At 40.2% G+C, this 19,446-nt stretch overlaps 1 protein-coding gene across 2 annotated transcripts in view; it reads left to right on the forward strand.

Moving 5' to 3' along the window:
• The window catches only part of LOC147305934 (poly(rC)-binding protein 4-like), a 34,774-nt gene extending 16,347 nt beyond the window's left edge, over positions 1-18,427 (forward strand). For both annotated transcript variants that reach the window (XM_086276459.1, XM_086276458.1), the window contains exons 5-14: positions 1,473-1,589; positions 4,822-4,953; positions 7,157-7,285; positions 8,418-8,492; positions 10,320-10,391; positions 12,618-12,659; positions 12,753-12,828; positions 13,253-13,302; positions 15,963-16,132; positions 17,436-18,427. In XM_086276459.1, coding sequence (XP_086132585.1) covers positions 1,473-1,589; positions 4,822-4,953; positions 7,157-7,285; positions 8,418-8,492; positions 10,320-10,391; positions 12,618-12,659; positions 12,753-12,828; positions 13,253-13,302; positions 15,963-16,132; positions 17,436-17,781 — 1,209 coding nt within the window. In that variant the 3' untranslated portion in view covers positions 17,782-18,427. The remainder of the gene's footprint in view (positions 1-1,472; positions 1,590-4,821; positions 4,954-7,156; positions 7,286-8,417; positions 8,493-10,319; positions 10,392-12,617; positions 12,660-12,752; positions 12,829-13,252; positions 13,303-15,962; positions 16,133-17,435) is intronic.
• The last annotated feature ends 1,019 nt before the right edge of the window (positions 18,428-19,446 follow it).

The following is a 19,446-nucleotide window of genomic DNA, read 5'->3' on the forward strand; positions in this document are numbered from 1 at the left end:
TGTTTAGCATTCTGCTGTGTTAATTATTATGTTTTTGTGTCATTTGAGACTAGTGAATGCAGCTTCTCTGATGTGACTAGCTGTTACCGTGCACCACTTTGTCCCTATCTTTTACATCAAGACATGAAGTCACTAGATCTCTGTTATTTTAGGCCCTCAGTATGTTCATCTCCAGAGAAAACATAATTTAATCTCAAGAGGCCGTCTAATACTGGTCAGGCTTTCTGGCAGTTGCATGTAATAATAATAATACAGCTCAGTTCTCTCTTCTTGTTTTGGAGGTTTGAGTCTGAAAAGCATACAGAACAGGTGCATTGTCCGAATTGCCTTTTGGGCAATAACAGCACCTTTTTCAATTTAAGTCCTCCCTCTCTTCTCTTCACTGCACCTCATCTAGCTGCTCTCTCTCTCAATTTTCTTTTCTATTTCTTTTTCCTGCTTAAAACAACTTCCTCTTTTCTATGTCTGCTCCTCTATTCCCTCTTTATAAATCTCAAGGGTGCAGCCAAACTAATGCGGCTTGGATAACTCTTTGTATTAGAAAGTAATTAGGCTGACACTTTACAGCACATTTGATTCTTTCTCTTGCTGCTAAGGTTTTATGTCGTATTTTATGAGGTATACGGATAAACAGAAGAATAGTTAGGTCATGGGACAAGGGACAAACCTCTCACTAGTGGTAGTCATCCATTCATCCATCCATCTAGCTTGGCAGTTCTGGCCTTTTGTTACTTCCCAATTATATGAGCCTCATCCTGTCAGTCCTCACTGGGCCTTACAGTCACAGTGGGGGGAATGAGTCAGTGGGCTGCCTGGAGAAAATGTCCCAGAGGTCAGAACACAGTCCTGTGTCTGCTCACTTTACCCAGAAATGCCAGCATACAAAATGGAAGAAGACGAGGGCAGAAACAGCGTCACCTTCTCATGTCAATGTTATGTCATTATCACTCTACTTTCTCTAAAATTATGAGCTGTACTGCCACTTTAGAACAGACCAAGAAGAACGAGCTGAAATTTGGGGAAATGTGTATCATATTTTTAGTTGTCAAGAGTAAGAAAACAGGACGGATATGTTATTTGTGTTTGTATGTTAACTATGGGGCTACAGCAACCAAAGGTAAAAAGTTCAGCATTTTTCACACTTTATGTTATGTATTGCATAAATGGGACACAGTGTGCTAAAGGCATCCACTAGGCCAGCTCTATCTTCCCTGTTTCCAATAAATTTGTGAGAAGATTAGCTAAAAAAGTGGAAATGGGGCAATCACTGAAGTGTCTCCAGGCTGTCCAAAAAGCTGGAACAGGCCTGTTCCTCTTCACAAGTTACACTACGCTAAGTTCGTACGCTAAGTATATAACCTTAAATATAGCATCACACCTCCAACTGTTATACAGAACAAATGCTAAAGGACTTATTTTCCAACTATTCCTTTACTGAAATTTAAATAACCTGCTGACTTCTGGTTCAACAGAGCAGCGCACGAGTCAACATTTCAGAGGGATCCTGTCCTGAAAGGATCATCACCATCACGGGCTCCACAGACAGCGTCTTCAGAGCTTTTACCATGATCACATACAAACTGGAGGAGGTATTTTTACTTCACTTTTATTTATATACTGCTGAGTTATAGCAATCATTTTCTTAAGGAGTTTTAGTATATAATATATTACAAGTGAGCAAGCTGTTGGCAAAACAGGAAGAAACCTCTGGGAGAACCACTCAAAGGGACAGCCATAACTGGTTGGAGTGAGGGCAAAGAAACGATTTGAAGAAGCGCAAAGAGAAAAAACAAAAAACTGGACAAAACATAAACTATGGGAGAGAGAAGACAAAGTTATGATATGCAGTTGCAGCCTATAGACACAGGGGGTGAGACGAAGGGAGAGGAGGAGAATCTTCAGTGCATCATGGGAAGTCTCCCAGCAGTCTTAGCAGCAGGGAGTTTTACAGACAATGAGCCTGCTCTCTGACAGCCAAGTGCTCTGTTGGGGTAATACAGCACTATGTATATATTAAGAGGTTTGTAAGCTAAAATGAGGCCTGTTATTCATTGCTGTGACACTCAGATGAAATGAGTTCATGTATTTATTTTACAATAGTTGCATGCATATGAAGGTTTGTCATGTAGGAGACCAACCTGAAATTAGAAAATGTGTGCAGTTTGCCTTTTGAAGTTGTCTAATTCTTAGTGAAGCCATAACATCTTGTTTGCTGAACCTGGAAAAAGTGAAAGAAGCCATTTCGTCACATTAGTACAAGAAATCATTTCCTGTGCTTCATCTCTGCTTTACCACTAATGTGCTTTTATCGCTATCGATTATACTCTAAACTGCAGTGATGGAAGGGGAAAAAAAACTGACTATATTGCATAGCTCTTGATGTGCTTTCATATTAGATTACTCTGCAGAGGAAAATCTTGAATAGGTGGATGTAACTGCTGTTGCGAAACCATTCAGACCTTTGCAAGAATGTCGTTATAAATGACGTGCAGCAAGCTGTTGGATTACATCTATTATTTATATTTCCTTCCTGTTATTTTCTTTATGCTTTTCTGGAGTGCTATGAACCGTCCGGGTACTAAAAGAGGAAAATGTTGCTAATTTGTACTCATTAATGAGAATGTGTCGTACACTTCTCGTCATCTATAGGTGAAGTACGGCAGTTTCTTCATGCTATTAATCCCCAAGGTGGCTGTCTATCACAGTGCTAATTAATATGGTGGAATGAGAGCCGCCTTCGCTGTGATTTAGCGTCGCAGCAGATACGAGCAACGGAACAGGTGCTCTCTGCTCAGGTCGGCAGCCTTCAGTAAACATACTCTGGCTGGGAGCACAGTGCAGTATTCATTAAAGATCTTTCACACTCACCCTGAAACGCCTGAGTTTCCATGGCAACATGTTGGCTGACCCACTGTGCACTGCTTCCACCATAGCTGAGTTATTGTATGTCTGACACTTTTAATTAAAACCAAAAGGGAAATAGTATAAATTTGGGCCACTGACTATTAGTATACGCTTTTGTTTCTGTCTCAACAGTTTGTGATTACAGAGCGGCTCGACCTCACTCATTTCCAGTTTGGCTGTTGATCAGTTGTGTGAGTTTTATGCTCACGTGATTTATAGCTCATGTTTTCCCCAGCTGCTGCCACATTTGTGCAAATGCAGTGATCTAATGATCAGGAAATTCGCTACACTTTCATACATGTAATTTGTTTTCAGGTGTTGAAGCACAGCATGCATAAAAGCCACATAATCTCTCTGTATTAGAGCCCTTACCCCACCAGCAGCACAATATGCTTTGGGGATTTAAGCTGAGGAACCCTTTGTGTGAGCAGCGCTTGTATAACCAGCCATCTTAATTCCACCAATTTTGCTTTAAGAGCCTCTCTTCTCTATGGAAAGTATCAAAACGTTCACACTTGTTAAGATGTGGCTCGTATTTTTAGATCAAATCAAGAGAATGACGCCGAGAGTCTTGTGATTGTACAGATGAGCCGTGTGTGCATCTTCTAATGAGACGAGACGTCAGAGAGCCCGATCTGCCTTGATAAATATAGACGCGGAGCAGAGATTCACAAGAGGCACACCAGAATATGCTTTTCAAATTTTAAAGTTGAGCGATATTAGACATATTATACAGTTTTCTTCATGAGTAAAATCCCATAAGGCTACACACACATGCTGTCCCCTTTTATGGCAAACTGCTGATTTTACAGACTGGCCCGAGTGCAAACCATTCAAGTCAAGCTGCATGTTTTGCATTCTGTCAGATTTGCTGTTGGTTGAACTCTGATGGGAAGCATATTTACATTTCAAAGCTTCACAGAGAGACACTGTTCATTAATTTATACCTCGATCTCCACCCACAGCAGATCAGATGGATGTTTTGCTACCTGCACTATAAAAACACTCATCAACTCAGTCTCAAAATCCAGTTTCTGCTCACTTTCAAAGCAGCGTATGTTGATAAGAAAGGCATATGAACGCATTTACTCTAAAAGTTTGAATGTTTAACTTTGGCTAAGGCTTGTTATTCAGGTGATATTGTTTCCTTAAGGAAACAACTGAGCTGTCATCTACAGCAAGGAAAGGAAATGGGGATGAATGGAAGGAAAGAAATTTTTTTGCAAGACCAGATTTTGGGTTATTGCCTCAAAATTTCAAGTTATTAACTCAAAATGTTAAAATAATAACCTGAACTATGTTGAGTGAAGTCCTGAGGTAAATAAGGATATTTCTCAAGGAATCATAGATTTATTTTAAAAAATGTATTTTAAAACACGAGTTTCAAGAATGCTAACTGAACAAAAAAAAGAAAAACATATCCTCACATTACATTTCCCTTAAACATGGAGCCTTTTATTAAATCTACAAAAGAAAAAACTTTTTCATGCCTAATCTAACGATTTAACTCCAGGACTTTGCTCCACCCCAATACAGGAACATAGAGATGCAGAGACGGAGGTTAATAAGGTGCAGATGATGGATTGCTCTTTACTCTATCTGCCTCACACCTGACACTTCCTGTGTGGATCCCACTGGCTTTTTCTGTTGTTGGATTCCTGTTGATGCAGCAGTAATTACGTTTGGCTGCACTATATCTGGTCCAGCCCAAACCATGATTATATTGTCTTCACTGGTGTCATAGTTTTAGACTGGGATGTAATGCTAATGATGCTATGAATCCAAAACTGACTGGTAAAATGAGCTGCGTTCAGTCTCTGTCTTCCTTGACCCATACTCCTAGATCCTCTCTTCCTTCTTGTGCTTTATTGTTGACTCTCAAAACCATTTTTGCTTTTTTTCTAAATCTCCCTCCAGGACTTAACTGCACTGGTGGCCAACGGCACCATCAGCTCCAAGCCACCGGTTACCCTCCGGCTGGTCATCCCTGCCAGCCAGTGTGGCTCCCTCATCGGGAAGGGAGGGGCCAAGATAAAGGAGATCAGGGAGGTGAGCACCCAGAACACAAATCCAGTCCATGCTCCATGCCCACACTTCACAGAAAGGTTCATATTTGAAATATTGACAGAATGAATCTCCTAGAAAAGAAGCTGTACCTAGAAGGGAGTGATATTTTCTTCTACATTTTTTTTCTGGTTTTTAGCAGGCTGCATAATTGCCCACATGCATTTTATATAGTAGAAACTCTAATTTAGAATTGCTGCATTTACAGTTCAAGTATGCTACTTCAATAAGAACAGTGTAATTAGCTGCAACTAGTGATAACAGGTTGGCATATTTAATGAAAAAAACATTATAGTTGGAATTTCTATTTTATCTATTTTCTGCTAATTAGCAATAAACACAGAGCAACTGAGGCTGATAAGAATCTGAGGACCTGTCAGGCAAAGGCAAACAGCCAAAAGCTATAAATTATTGGCAATTTCTTTAAATAATTAAACATTTTTTTAATAATTGTTTCTGCTACTTTATCATTTTCTTAAATAAGGTGTAAAAATTTGTGGCGTTTACACAAATAATAAATTAGAATGGTTGTTACACTTACCAGCTGTTGCAGTTCACACAATAAACTTATTTTCTTTATTTTTGTATGCAGATCAATTTTAAATAACACAGTGTGGCTATCATCTTGGAAAAGTAATGTATTTCTCAATCTGACATATAATTGAGTAAAACATATCAAAATGTTTCTCTTTCATGCATATTAATGTGTTGTGTATAAGCCACATGATGTAAAAATTCAGGCATACCATGCATATGATATTATGCCTGCAGTAATATCATATGCATGGTATATGTTGAAGTTATAAATAATTCAGTGTGGTAAAGAAATTGTTATTTGCTGGACACTAGTTTTTATGAAAAGTCTACAACTTCAGACAAATTATTGTAGTTGATTATTTTCAGTTACAGTTTTCATACATGTATTCATAAAAGGTATGTTCAGGTATTACAAACCTTAAAAAAAATCTGAATCCTCAAAAAAAAACTGTTTTGTTTTGTTTTTTACATAAAATCTAAAAAAAAGCATTAAATATGTAGCATTTCTAAACTGTTATCAGAGGAATTGCAAATGTTTTTCATCTTGATTTGGAGGGTAAATGCATTCATATGTCAAATAAACAGCAATTTATATTCAGTTATTACAACTAACACCTGTGTTAACTTCACTGTGAGGATCAATTTGATATCATAAACACCAACTCAGAGAAAATGATATTAGTTACTGAAAACATGAACCCCGTTTTGCCATTTGAATGTAGCCGAGCCAATTAGTTTTATTTGTATTCGATCATAAAACATAATATTAGAGATATGAAATGTTCACCTTAAAATGTTCTGTGAAAACGAAGGAAGTCACCGAAGTGACATTTTTTCTGTAGTTTAATAGCAATGTATCTGATAGCTCTTGGTGCGTTTCACCTAAAAACACAAGTGAACACTGTTAATATGAACTATTTACTTTTCGGGTTGTGAAGTTTGTCCATAAGTGCAGAAAATTGATGAAACAGTCAAGCCCAGATATATTTACTTAACACGACATAGGCCGTGACTCAGCAGTGACAACAGGAAAAACTCCTGACTGCATTCAGGCCCAGTTGAAACGTTAGGATTAAACGTATCAGATCCATTGCCAGAGACATCTGACTCCTTAACTGTAGCTCTGTACCAATCTACAAATAGAATGTCGCTCATTTTAGCTTAACCTTCCCCAGTAATGGCATCCAGGTGATTTTCTGCGGTTAGATGGATTCCGCTGTCTTGTTCATCTCCTAAACTTGTTTCTGTTGTTTTGTTTGGTTGCCACAGGACCCATCAGTTACAAAGACAATGGTGATTTGTGTGTTTCAACGATCGCCTCCAGAAATAGGTCGATATCAGCAAGTGTAGATAAAGCTTAAAAAGTTTTAACTCAACCGGCACTCTTTGCCGTCAGGCATGCTGTATTAGTGATACATCAGCTACAATTAGGAGTGTGGCATCTTGTAATTGTAGAAGTGGATGTTTTTTTTGTCGCAATTTGACGTTTAGCACGTCACAGTGCAGCTGGTTTTCAGTAGGGGTGGAGAAATATAATGTCAGCAAATCCAGCTCAGAGGGGGACAAAAAGAAGCTGTGGCAGTGTAATCGCAACTCACCTTATCTTTAGGATCAAGCTATGTTTTTTTTCTAAAAACCCTATCATTTGCAGAGCACCGGAGCTCAGATACAGGTAGCAGGGGATTTGCTACCCAACTCAACTGAGCGAGGTGTGACGATATCTGGGAATCAGGACTCGGTAATCCAGTGTGTCAAGCTCATCTGCACAGTAATCCTGGAGGTAGGAAGTATACCATTCCTCTCCTTCCTCCATGCACCAACACATTGCTGATATTTTGTCATTGCGCTGCTCCTGCAGCTCACATGCATGCTTTTATTTCATCAGCATGCTGTCTGTTATTGTCTGTTTCACTGGAGCAGAAATGAATGCCTTTTTAAGCAGGGTAAATCCTTAAATGCAGCACAGAAAATGCTCAGTTTCTCTATTGTTTGAACCTTCTGTAATTCGCCTCGCAAGACATTGGATAAAGTCGAAAGGTGCCTGTCTCAGGTCAGAGGACAGCGTTCTCGCAGAGGGCACTAGTCAGCTAACAGAAAACTAACAGGCCTGCAGCAAAATCTGTCCACCTTTAGACAACAGCTCTCTTGAGAAAACCGAGGAGGAGATGAGAGGAAAACAACCCCAAGCACAGTTTCACCCTGTGTGTTCATGGGAGTGCACAAGTCCTTTTTGTTTTAGCATCGCAGCTGGACCTGACTGACTAATTGCTAGTTTGATCCAGTTTTCCAGGGCTTTCTTCAAAGGCTTGCGAGTTTCATTAGGATTCTGTACCAGTGGCGCCTTGCTTTTGGCTCAAAGATTTAAATTATGCAAAGTTATACAAAAAAAAAAATTGCTGTGACTGCTCTACATTTTCAACCCCAAAACAGTATTGCCAACACTGCAGTTACTTGATAAGATATACAGTGTCATGTTCAGTGCATAATCTCCTTTTCTTTTTAGTGTTTGAAGAATTTTATCTTCAAATGTCAGTGGATGGTTGATTTATCCAGAGGGCGAACCTTAGCAAAGCCTTGAGCTCTGACACACACTAAAGCTCAAAGCTATTATCCACAAAAAGTGCTCACTAGACTACTTCATTTATTCAATGAATGACTAATATTATCAAAAGAAAAATAAGGCTGGGAATAATGTCACTGTCATTAGCAGTTTAGCTCATCATTAACTGTTATTGTGTTTTAATGTTGCAGGGAGTTTAACACCATTTGCACTTCATTTTTCAGGCTTCGGCGCCATCGCTGATTTTATTTCAGACTAGCTGTGTAAAGCTTATCCACGTCTAAAAGATTTATTCATGGTAAAAAGCTTATCTTGCTTTCTCTGACCTCATGGCCTATTTTTGACTCCTTAGTCTCCCCCAAAGGGTGCAACCATCCCCTATCGACCAAGCCCCTCACCAGCTGCTCTCCTCATTGCAGGAAACCAGGTGAGAAAATAAGATTTTACCTCACGCACTGATTAACTTATCTGTGATAGAGTAGCACAGTGATTCTCAAAAGATGGGGTGAATCCACCTTTACAGATATAGTGGGTTTACTGGGGGTTACACCAGGAGTTGAATTAGCAAAAAGTTAATCAATTTGTTTCTATGGGAACAGAAAACACATTTTCATGACTAGCAAGGTTGTCACAATGCAGGGTAGCAAGATTCAGTGCGACAGATCCTTTTATCCTCTCAGTTTAACATGCTAAAATGTCCAATTTAGTCTAAAACACTCGTGATATTTGAGGGGGAGGAACTGAGGGTCTAGAAGTACTGGACCAGAATAAAATGTGACCTGATGGTGAGAAACCAGGCACAGTCTTCCATGATTCCTCATAAATGAAAGAATTGTTGTCAAGATATTTTGCTATGAGGGGGAAAATGTCATCACTGTGGTGCAAGAGGAAAATTCAAGTTACTAGGATGTGTGGAAAATGAACCAAAGTGGTGAACATCTGCTTTTATGACTGCTAATAAATACAATTTTTAAATAAAGAATAGATAATTGGGGAAACACCCTTCAACCATATTATGAGTGTTGACGTTACATAGTTTATCCACCAGAGGCGACTCTGCAAGTTTGAAGCACCGCAAACAACCAGCAGCCCAGGCGAGTAAATAAATACTCGCCTGGGCGAGTATTTATTTCCCTAACGATTTCCCTAACAAATGTTAGGGAAATCGGTTTGTGTTGGATAAAAATATCATATTTATAAATCACCAGGTATCGCTATCGGTCTTGAAATTCCTATATCGGTAACCCTCATTAACCCTACCACAAAGGGAAACGCTCTTTTTTTGGCACCTAGATGCTGGCTTTGTTTGTTAATCTTAAAGGCTGCCACTCTCTCTGTGCCATTATAGTCTAAGAACAGCTGAATTAGCATTCGAGTCTGCGTTGCATGGAAATATATGATTGTTTAAAGCATAATGGTTATTGGAAAGTGTGTGGAGGAGGTGTTTCCATTCACTGCATTGTTCTTCACTTGGACGTCTTGGATCTCAGACAACCTTGGACGCTAACCCGGGTGTTGAAACAAGACTCATGCAGAGGGTCCTCAGTGGGGGATCAGTTCTTTTATGTGTGTGCATGAGGGTGGGATTGAGAAGTACTGTATATATGCTGCTGTTTGAGAAAGGGACAGATATCTACCCTCCCATGGAGCGAGTCACAAGATTAGCAAGTGAGACTGGAGACCTGCCGTCTCCTCTGGCTACAGCAGCCAGATATTCTGCATAGCTGTCAGCAGTTCCTACACAGTTTGTGCAGCCACAGACTACGGTCAATTTATGGAATGGCTTTGTGTTTTTGATATTCTTCATAATAGGCTATCAAATTAAACCCGGGGCGTGATCCTGGTCGCTCGGAGATATCTTTAATGAAGGCAGTACGGTGATAAGGGATGTTTGTATAATTTGTCAGAGGAGAAAATGAAGTGGAATGGGAAAGGGTCTGTGGATGAGTCATAGCCTATAAGCCTGTTAGGTGTGGCAAGGTGTCAGAAATGGAGCCTTGAGAGCCCATCTCAGGCCTAATTCTATAGCTAAAGCCAAAGGCAAAAAAAGAAATGTGGTTTTTTTTTTCCTACTCATTATTTTTGCATCATATTTACCAGTAAAGGTTTCAGCTGGTGAGCACAGACACCCACGAGTCATCACTGTCAATTCAAAAACAATGGCAGAACTTGCAAAACATGAAATATTTGGGTAATAAGCTCCAGGACATATTTTTATTTTTTGCTCGTCTCCTTTTCTCTTGTGTTTTTGTAGGTGTTTGAGGCATCAGAATTTGCACCCCACCCTCTGTACTCAGTCGCACAGGGTGGCCTGGACCTCCAGCAGGTAACTGGGCAATAATACAAACAGAAAAAAAAAATCTCTCCAGGATTCAAACGCTGGTCTTGGATTCCAATGTGGAGCGCACAAATTAGTGTCAGGGCTGCGATGGTTTGCGTGGTGAGTGAGCAGAGGGGTTGTGTGGTATGCCCAGAGTTACACACTCCATCATATGGCATGAGGTATTAAAAACAACAGCTGAGTGTAAGCTGCAGCTATTGTTCTGGCCTGTCATAAGAGCTATAACCCCTCCTGAAACACGATACCATCACACTCACAAAACAAAACAAAATCTAACTGTGGCTCATGAAATATAAAGAGTTCCCAATTGAAATGACTTGTGCTCTAGCTGGTAGGATTATTGCAGTGAATTTGTGGTTTGTGTATGCTTTCCTATATAAATAGAGCCTCCAATGTATTGATGCATTGTAAAGATGAGCTCGCCTCTCCAGTTTATGACCTTATAGGATGAACTGGTAATAGCAGCCAGACCGCTGGCGTCAGGCAGAATCGAGTTAAGCTAAGTGCTGTCTGGTCGAGCTGTAACTATACTGAGGGAGGGCTGCACAGCACCCCATAGATAGATGGATGGATAGATGGATGAAAATGGGAAGAAGAAAGCTTTACACTAATATTAATGATCATATGCTATTATTTCAGTTTGTTAGGGTTAGAATGAGACAGCAAGTACAATGACTTTTACATTTAGTATTGTTAGGATTTCACAAAAAATATTTCTATAAGAAATACTTGGGTTTAGCTAATTGTCTAAAGGATCACTTCACACAAATCAAGTAAAAAAAATAATTTTAATTTTGACTTTCAGTGGTTATCTTCCATATATGTTTTCTTGCCCTGGTTTTAAGACATTTCAGGTTTCGGGTGCCTGTTATCAGACTGCTGCAATGTAGAGAAAAGGATTCTTTGTGCAGTTTAAAGCAGTTAAACCGTTGCCTTTAACCCTAATCTTCTATTTGAGGTCCCAGAGCTCGAAAACACACTTAATTTTAAAAGCTTTTCTGACATGTCTCAGTAGTGTTGCTAAAAAAATAAAAAATAATGCCGTACTTCTGTTTCTCAGAGAGCCCCGCTGTAAAATCTAGTTATAATGCAGATTTCGTTTAAAACTTTATTGGAGTTGACATGAGTGTTTACGACGTAATCTTTCCTCAAAATTAAACTACTCTGTTTAAATTTCCTGTTATATGCAATCGCTAGTTCATGAGACTTTGCTGGAGGTTTGCCAGCACGTCGGGATACTGTCGTTTTTTTGTCTGTAAATGGCTTTTTGGCAACCAAAGTAGATTACATTTTAGATTGCATTTGTTTAGAAATGTCCTCTCATAATGAGTAAAACATTCATTCGTATTCCTTTTTTGTTTATAATAATGCCCACTGGTCATTTTGTCCCTTTCACAAAATGTGCAAGCCAAGTTTGTGGCAATGAGAAGGTTCCACTTCAGTATTTTTGCTTCATATACATTCAAAAGAGAGGGTAGAAAACTAGTTTTATTAGGAGAGCAGTGGAGGCCAAACAATGAAGAGGTAAAGGCAATCTCAGCTAGGTCCAAGGCTTTAGAAGTCTTGTATTTTTTAACTCTGTGTCAGTTTCTCACAATAGTCAACCACAATTTTTAATATAAATGTTTAAAACTGATGAAGTAGTCCTTATGTAATCCTGTGGACTACCAAGAGTAAAGGTACACTGCCCATATAGATATGTCCTGATGAATGTTTTATAAGTCATCTTAATGCACTGAGCACCACAAGTCAAATTCTGACGTCTCAGGAGTAGATATTTCTAAACGTGGGCAAACAAAACAAAAATCAGAAAGTCCCCAAAGGAAAGCACTGCACTGTCATCCACCAAGGTCAGTGGCTGGTATCCTACATTTAATGGCTTCTTTGTGTGTTCATTCTTCACCATCTTTCAGGATCTTTGGCCGAGCATTTTTATGTGATTTCCTTGACAAACAGACAAATTATATTGCTCATGATGGATGCAGAGTGTTTGCATTGCTTGAATCAATACAAGTGAATTTAGTTTTTATTTATTTATTTATTTTTGGTAAAAGTGCGATCAGTTGGTTCTCTTATTATCATTTAATTTTACTTATCAGAAAAAGGCACGCATTGACAGCGAAGCACTTCCATTACGCGGCTGCAGATTTATTGCTTGTGTGCGACGTTTTTATTGCTGTAATTTACCTAATGTACGATGCTCTTTTTCAGGCCTACACTTTGCAAAACCAATATGGCATTCCACACTCAGAGGTATGACCATTTGATGGATGTGTTAAAATTTTAATATTACATGAATGGTTTGTGGTTTTGTGTACAATCAAGTTCTTCCTCTTTGTTTTAAAGCTGGCCAAGCTACATCAGCTCTCAGTGCAGCAAGGCCTGAGTCCTATTGCCCAGCCTGCTTCAGCTGTCATACCCGGTGTGTATTGCAGGCATTTTAATCATTGCTTTCTTAATTTCAGATTGCTAACCTGTGTTTAGACATCAGAAATAAATGCCAGCTGTTTTTATCTGCGTTGATTGTGAGCTTTTGTCAGTCAGAAGCGAGGAGAGGGGGGGCTTTGTAGCTTTCTTATATCTCCTAGTGTGAGAGAGAAACTATTAAGTGAAACGATACGTTGTGCGCAGTCAGAGAACTAGGGGAAAGAAAAGAATGAGTGCTGTGTTAAACATCAGCCCATTAAAATGGAAATTAAATGCTTTACTATATCTGGCAGTTTGCAGCTGAAAGGGTTTCTTCTCTATCTCAATGGTGTTTTTGTATGGCTCTGCTAACTAAAAGAGCCGAATGATATTTCAATTCAGTTGTATTCAGTTGATGCGTGTATTTTCTCTCTTATCAGGCATGGACTCAAACTCTCAGACGTCTCAGGAGCTGCTTATTCCCAATGATGTAAGGAAAAGCAAGTCGATCTTTGTGTTTTTGTTCTTTATGCTGTTTATATTGTCCCATTTGAGCGACAGCAAAAACAACAGGAAGCCGACGCTCAGCTCACATGTACGCAGCACCGAAGCAGGTGACTGGCTGCGACTGCAAAGACATCTGGCGTGACTTCAAAAGAGACGAGAGACATGCTTACGACTTACTAATTATCCGCGTTATTTTAACCTCGGACTAACCCAAGGTTAAAGGGATTTTGAGCTGATATGGATCCTTTCGCATTATTGTCTGGGCTGCAGTTGCAATGTCTTAGAGGGACTCCCGTGAGTGTTCAGTAAATCCTCTCATGTTCCCTGACCTACTTAGAAGCTGTCTGCTGTCAAAACAGCCAATAAGGAAACAGACAAAGATCCTTTCCCTCTCCACTTAGCCTCCACCAGGGTTTGATGAAATGCCTCTCCAATCTGAGAGATGAAAATGCAAGACACACATTTATCTTTAAATTCACTATTAGTTTGGTCATTTTGGTCAGATGGCCTGCTCTGGGATATTTGTGTGTGTGTGCGTGTGTGTGTGTGTGTGTGTGTGTGTGTGTGTAGGTAGGTGGGTGGGTGGGGTGGGGTTGAAAGTTGAAATTGTAATGAGGTCATTTATAATTGAACATTTAATTATCCTGAAGCATGATTATTCACAATAATGAAATGTTGCTCTGAAAATTCAACCATAAGGCTGGAGTTTAAATTTCTTTTTAAAAAAAAGGTGCTGATGAAGTGACTGAAGCAGGAATAAAACAGTCTTTGGACCATAGAGTAATAAAAGCTACTGAGTATCTAACCACATGGCGGTGTCGAAATACTCCTCTAGGTGTGTGTTTTGGCAATAAAAAAGGGAATAAAAATAACTTTAACTCTGCTGTCTTTGTTGAAAACAAGAAAAAAGGAAGAACTGGACTGGTTACTCAAGGGTTCGCTTAACTGTATAGGATAAAGCCACATCCCTGAAACAACATTTCTAAAATGCCTGAAGGCATTTCTTCCCCCATGTAAACCCCCCGCATGGCGAGCAGCACAACGCATCAGAGGTATGAGGGAGTCCAGTGCTATACGTGACAGGGACAGCTGTAAGCTCCAACCATTGTTCCAGAAGAGAGGACTTACAGCTATGACTGAGCCTCTTCAGCCCAGGCCGGCCACACTCCGGCCTCACAATCCTGCTCTGTGCTCGCACACTGAACGCCGAAGGAGAGTTGCACGCACACACAGATGTATTCAGAAACTGCTTACACCCAGTCAGCAGTATACAGTAGTTCTGCGGTGGAAGGAAGATTTAGCCAGAAGAAAAATGGCTGCACCTTTGCCATCCCATCCCTCTTCTTGTGTCCTTTCAAACGACTGCCTCAGCAGTAAACCAACAAAATATAGGCCACTTACAAGTGAGGACGACGAGCATTGTGTAACATTACTGTTTATTAAAATAACAGCTTTTTAAAAAGCCAAAAGTTTAATTATCCGATTTTTTTTTTGTTCTTTTTTCCCAGTTTGTTCACACAAAGATGTGTGTGGGCAAGCTGGTGTAAAAGGCCCATGATTTTTAGTCTCAGTGGGGTAGAGATGTTATCTGTGATTTGAGCTCTGTAGGGAGCATTGTTTCTAGAGTTGCTCTCTAGGCTGGCCACTCTCTGTGTATCTCTCCCCTTCTAAATAAACTGCGGAGCCAATAATAGCCAGGCAGAGCAACCAGGTCGCTGTGTGACAGATCAGACATTGTGGAACAGGCTGCTTACTTCTCAGGAAAGGAATGTAAAATGGAGGGAGGACATTGTGTTAGTGTGTGTGTGTGCGCGCGTGTGTGTTGTGTACTTCTGCCTATACGTCAGCCACTGTTAAACTTCCTGCACACTCACTTACTACAAGTACTTCATCACTGTCTGGCCCACTCGCAATATATTTGGCAGCATAACCCTGTCGCCTGAGCCTTGACACCCTGCACTTGAGCTGTTGCCCCGAGCTTTGGCTCTGCTGAATATTGTCACTAATGGCCAAGGGTGCAGGTAATGAAAGCAAAACAAAAGTGATAATGTATTTTGGAATGCAATAAAACTCGTGTCATTGTCTAATCTGCTCTCAGCAGAGAGAACACTCAAGCCAATGGGACTGTATATTATATATTTGAGTTATTTTCCCATTATGTTTTCCATTAGTGCAGAGATGCATCTAGCTGGCGTGTGTTTGGGAAGTGATTTGTTTGGGAAGTCATCACCACTCTGAGGAATCAATAACCTTTTAGCCACTCAGATTAATGAGAGGCAAATGTGCCTTCTCTCGTCTCTTTTACCAGTGCGCACACAGTAGCAATTAAGGGAGACCCGCCAGAGGGGGGGAGGAGGTTTGACATGCATGATGAATGACCAATCCAGTGAAGACAAACAATGTAATTGCAATATTTGAAGTGGGCTGCATTAAGTCAGCTCAACAGCAGTGCAGTTTTCATAGTGTTCCCTCTCCTTTGCCCCCTTTGTCAGAATCACTTTGATCAGCACAACAGAGCCGACAGTGGGAAAATGCTGCGTTCAGTCAAATGATTTATTAAACCCTCCAGATTCTGTATATCTACGTAGTAATTAATTTTTCCATCAAACTGACCTGATCTGTCTCAACTCTGTCCTCCCGCAGCTGATTGGCTCGATCATTGGTCGTCAGGGCACTAAGATCAACGAGATCAGGCAGGTGTCAGGAGCTCAGATTAAAATCGGGAGCCAGCTGGACGGGACAAGCGATCGCCATGTCACTATCACAGGAACACCAGTGAGCATCAACCTGGCCCAGTACCTCATTACCTCCTGGTAAGGCCCAGTGACACACACAGCCATCTAATGAATCATTGCAAGCACAGGCCTGACAGAAAAGCACCGACTTAAAAGGGTCAAAGGCTGTGCTATAAGTGGTAATGAGGTGCTGCTGGTATGAAGAATGAGTAAGAGCAGGTCTGTGTTGTGTGCTGGATAGTAATGTCTTGTTGGAATTCAGGCATTGCTATGCTCTGACATGTTTTTTTTAAATTAGCTTTTCTTCTATATAAGACCATAAGGAAGGAAATTAATCTGCATTAAATGTAGTTATCAGTTCTTGCTTTTAACAATTCAAAAAAAAAAAAAGAGGAAAAAATACAAAAACATTCCCACTTTAATTCTTGTAACTGATTCAGATCAGCTTTGCCTCATTATTTTTTGGTGTTCCTCAAACCGCATTTCTTTCTGTGTAAAACATATGCTAGCAGTGACAAAAAGGTGTCAACAATGATAAAAAAAAAAAGTTTATATACAGTATGTACTTGATTGCACCTGATAACCAACTACAATACATAGAGGGAGTCAAATGACAGGTAGCCAGGAGATTTTTCTGGATACCAGTAACGGGGGCAAAAGATATTCCAGCAAAGTTGAACAAGTGTTGAAGAAAATTTGGGCCATATACTGGTGATCGTACTCACTTATGTTTGTCACGTCATAAACAAATACTATATTGAGGGTGAGATATTAAAGAATACTGCTAACAGCTACTGCAGCAATAAAGTGGATCACAGTGAAGTCGCTCAAACCTGTAAAACAACTAGTTCAAAAAGTTATGGGAGACAAATCAAATGGAACAAATGATACACTCCCTGACAAAGATTTTTTTTATCAAATGGTGGAGGCCGCCTTATAGACTTGCAATATTAACATCTTCATTCATCCATTTCCTTCCACTTCATGGTCACAGGAGCTTGGAGCCTTCCCCAGCTGACATAGGGCAAGAGGCAGGGTTTTAAGAGGGCAGTGGGTATTTCCAACACTTGGTTTTCATGCCCTCTGATTCTTCTTATTTTCACATTTGCGTTCTTTAACCTCTAACGGACGCTGACTTAAAAGGCATCACTTCCAGTAAATCTGTTATAATGTAACGTAGTTCCCTCTGGAGCCACAAAAAGCTTTTCTTTTTTTCCACACATGCATTAATGCTCTCCAAGACCTGCAAACAAACTACAATAAGTAACTTTGGTGGAGTTCCCCTTTAATGATTTTCCAGAAACTTCCCCCAGTGTTGCAGCAACAGAATAATCCTCTAATCTTCACGACTCTCTTTTCTTTTCTTTTTTTCCTATCATAGTTTAGAGACAGCCAAATCTACAGCCCAGGCAGCCAGCATGGGAAGTCCAGTTGACCTCAACATGGCCTTCACCCAGCCAGCCTCCCCAGCTGCTTCTCCTGCACCCACCCTGGCTGCCGTGAGCACCCTGACCCCAGCTCATGTTCTGGGAGCTCCGTACGGTGCCATGCCCCTCTCCGGGCTGCTGGGGGTGAAGTCCGTCCCCTTTCTGACTTTGTCCAGCCCGGCCCCAGCCGTAGCCGTCACTGCAGCACCCTCCCACACCACTCTGGCTGCCTACACAGCCAAAATCTCTTCAGCCAACTGCATCAAAAAGCCAGAGAGACAGAAGTTCGCTCCCTACTGATGAAGCCTCTGAGCTCCGTGCGCAGAGTCAGATGAAGGACAGCTGCAGTGTTCTTTCACAAACCCCTGATGTAGCCATATCCGCTGGCAGAGATGCTCTTGCCTTTTATTCTATGACACACCAACAGAGACGAGACCAATGGAGATGTGGATAAAGCTATTAAAAGTTATTTACGACTATAGATAATTTGTGAGTTACCCATGAATTGATGGACAGCTTTCATTGTCACCTCATCACTGTTATTGATCACAAAAAAACAATAAAAAAAAAAAAAGGGCTGAGGTCTCACCTGAGACACACATGTTTACCAGTGTTTACATGTGTGTCTCAAGTTAGAGATCAGCTAAGTATTTATCCTCAATAAATTTGTAAATTATACTCAGATGACAGATGCTCTACTGTATGATGCTTTTATACAATGTCTACGTTTGCCTCTTGAAGTTTTTAAGAAAATTTGTAAATGTCTGGGGGGTGTTTTGTTTTTGTTTTTTTGTTTTTTTTTAATAATCTGTGCTATATTACTGTACTTTACGTTGTTCAGTGTTATGTCTTTTTTGTTGGAATTTATTTTGAATGTGCAACTTGGTTAATCTTTATTTATTAGTATTGTTTCACTTATTAAAAGTCTTTGGTTCCTGTTAATGGTGGCTTTATCTATTTCCTTCACAGGCATTCAAAGAGCAATGATGCAGCTTTGCAGAAACTCATTTTCAGGAGGAAACAGCACACACACACACACACACACACACACACACACACACACACACAAACAAGACAACGCCACATTTAGGTTTTCTCTCAAATAACAACAAGATGGGAGGTTCTCATTTTAGCTGCAAGAACTGATGAGAGATTCGTTTCACACTATTGTGCTCATGTGCCCCAAAACAATAACTGCAGAATGAGACGGTGCAACCTCAGAGGAGAAAAGAGCTCTGCTGGCATGATGGGCAATGTGCTCACATGTAAGTGTGCATGTATAAAAGCGCACAATCGCATGGCGTTCTGTGCAGAGAAAATGCGCTCTGTAAGTCCCTTGAGACAAAGTGTAGAGAGACTGTAAGGCAGAGGGGTTTGTGTGGGGGGAAAAAGGGGCACTAACATGGCTAGGAGCTAGAAAAGATCTGAGGATTCACAGCGATGCTGTGGGAAAAAAAATCTGTATCTGCATCAGCATGCACCACAGCATCATCATCCTCAGGAGAGGCAGCTACAATCCTTTCATCCTAACTATTTCTGTTTTGGTTTTTTTTCTGTCACTGCATCATGGATATGCGAGACACTATGAATGCGCAGTTCTCACTGTTACCAAACGCATTCACTTTTCAGAGGCAAACAAAAAAAGAGCCAGTGCCTCAGTTTCATAGACTTTCTGCTGAAGTCCAGCAAACAGTGAAGCTAAATTATGACACAAAGAAAACTTGATCTTTGAGGTCCTTGAATTTCTCTTCTGTCTCTATGGTAACATCATTTGTGAGTTTATATATTATTCTTTCTAGGACCTCCTAAAATCCAAGTACATGCCAAGATATAATGCTTGTAAAATCACCTTCAAATGACAAATCAGAGCACCTTTTTCAGCAGTAACTCAAAAAAACAATTTTCTGTATGATCAGTCTCTGACATGATTGTAGAGGAATTTTGGGCCACTCTTCTTTGCTTCAG

The sequence above is a fragment of the Aulonocara sp. 'chitande type north' Nkhata Bay genome, linkage group LG20, assembly GCF_057382095.1.
Source record: "Aulonocara sp. 'chitande type north' Nkhata Bay isolate Kocher_YH1m ecotype deep benthic linkage group LG20, A_spYH_male_GT1.1, whole genome shotgun sequence".
In the NCBI taxonomy this organism is placed as follows: Eukaryota; Metazoa; Chordata; class Actinopteri; order Cichliformes; family Cichlidae; genus Aulonocara; species Aulonocara sp. 'chitande type north' Nkhata Bay.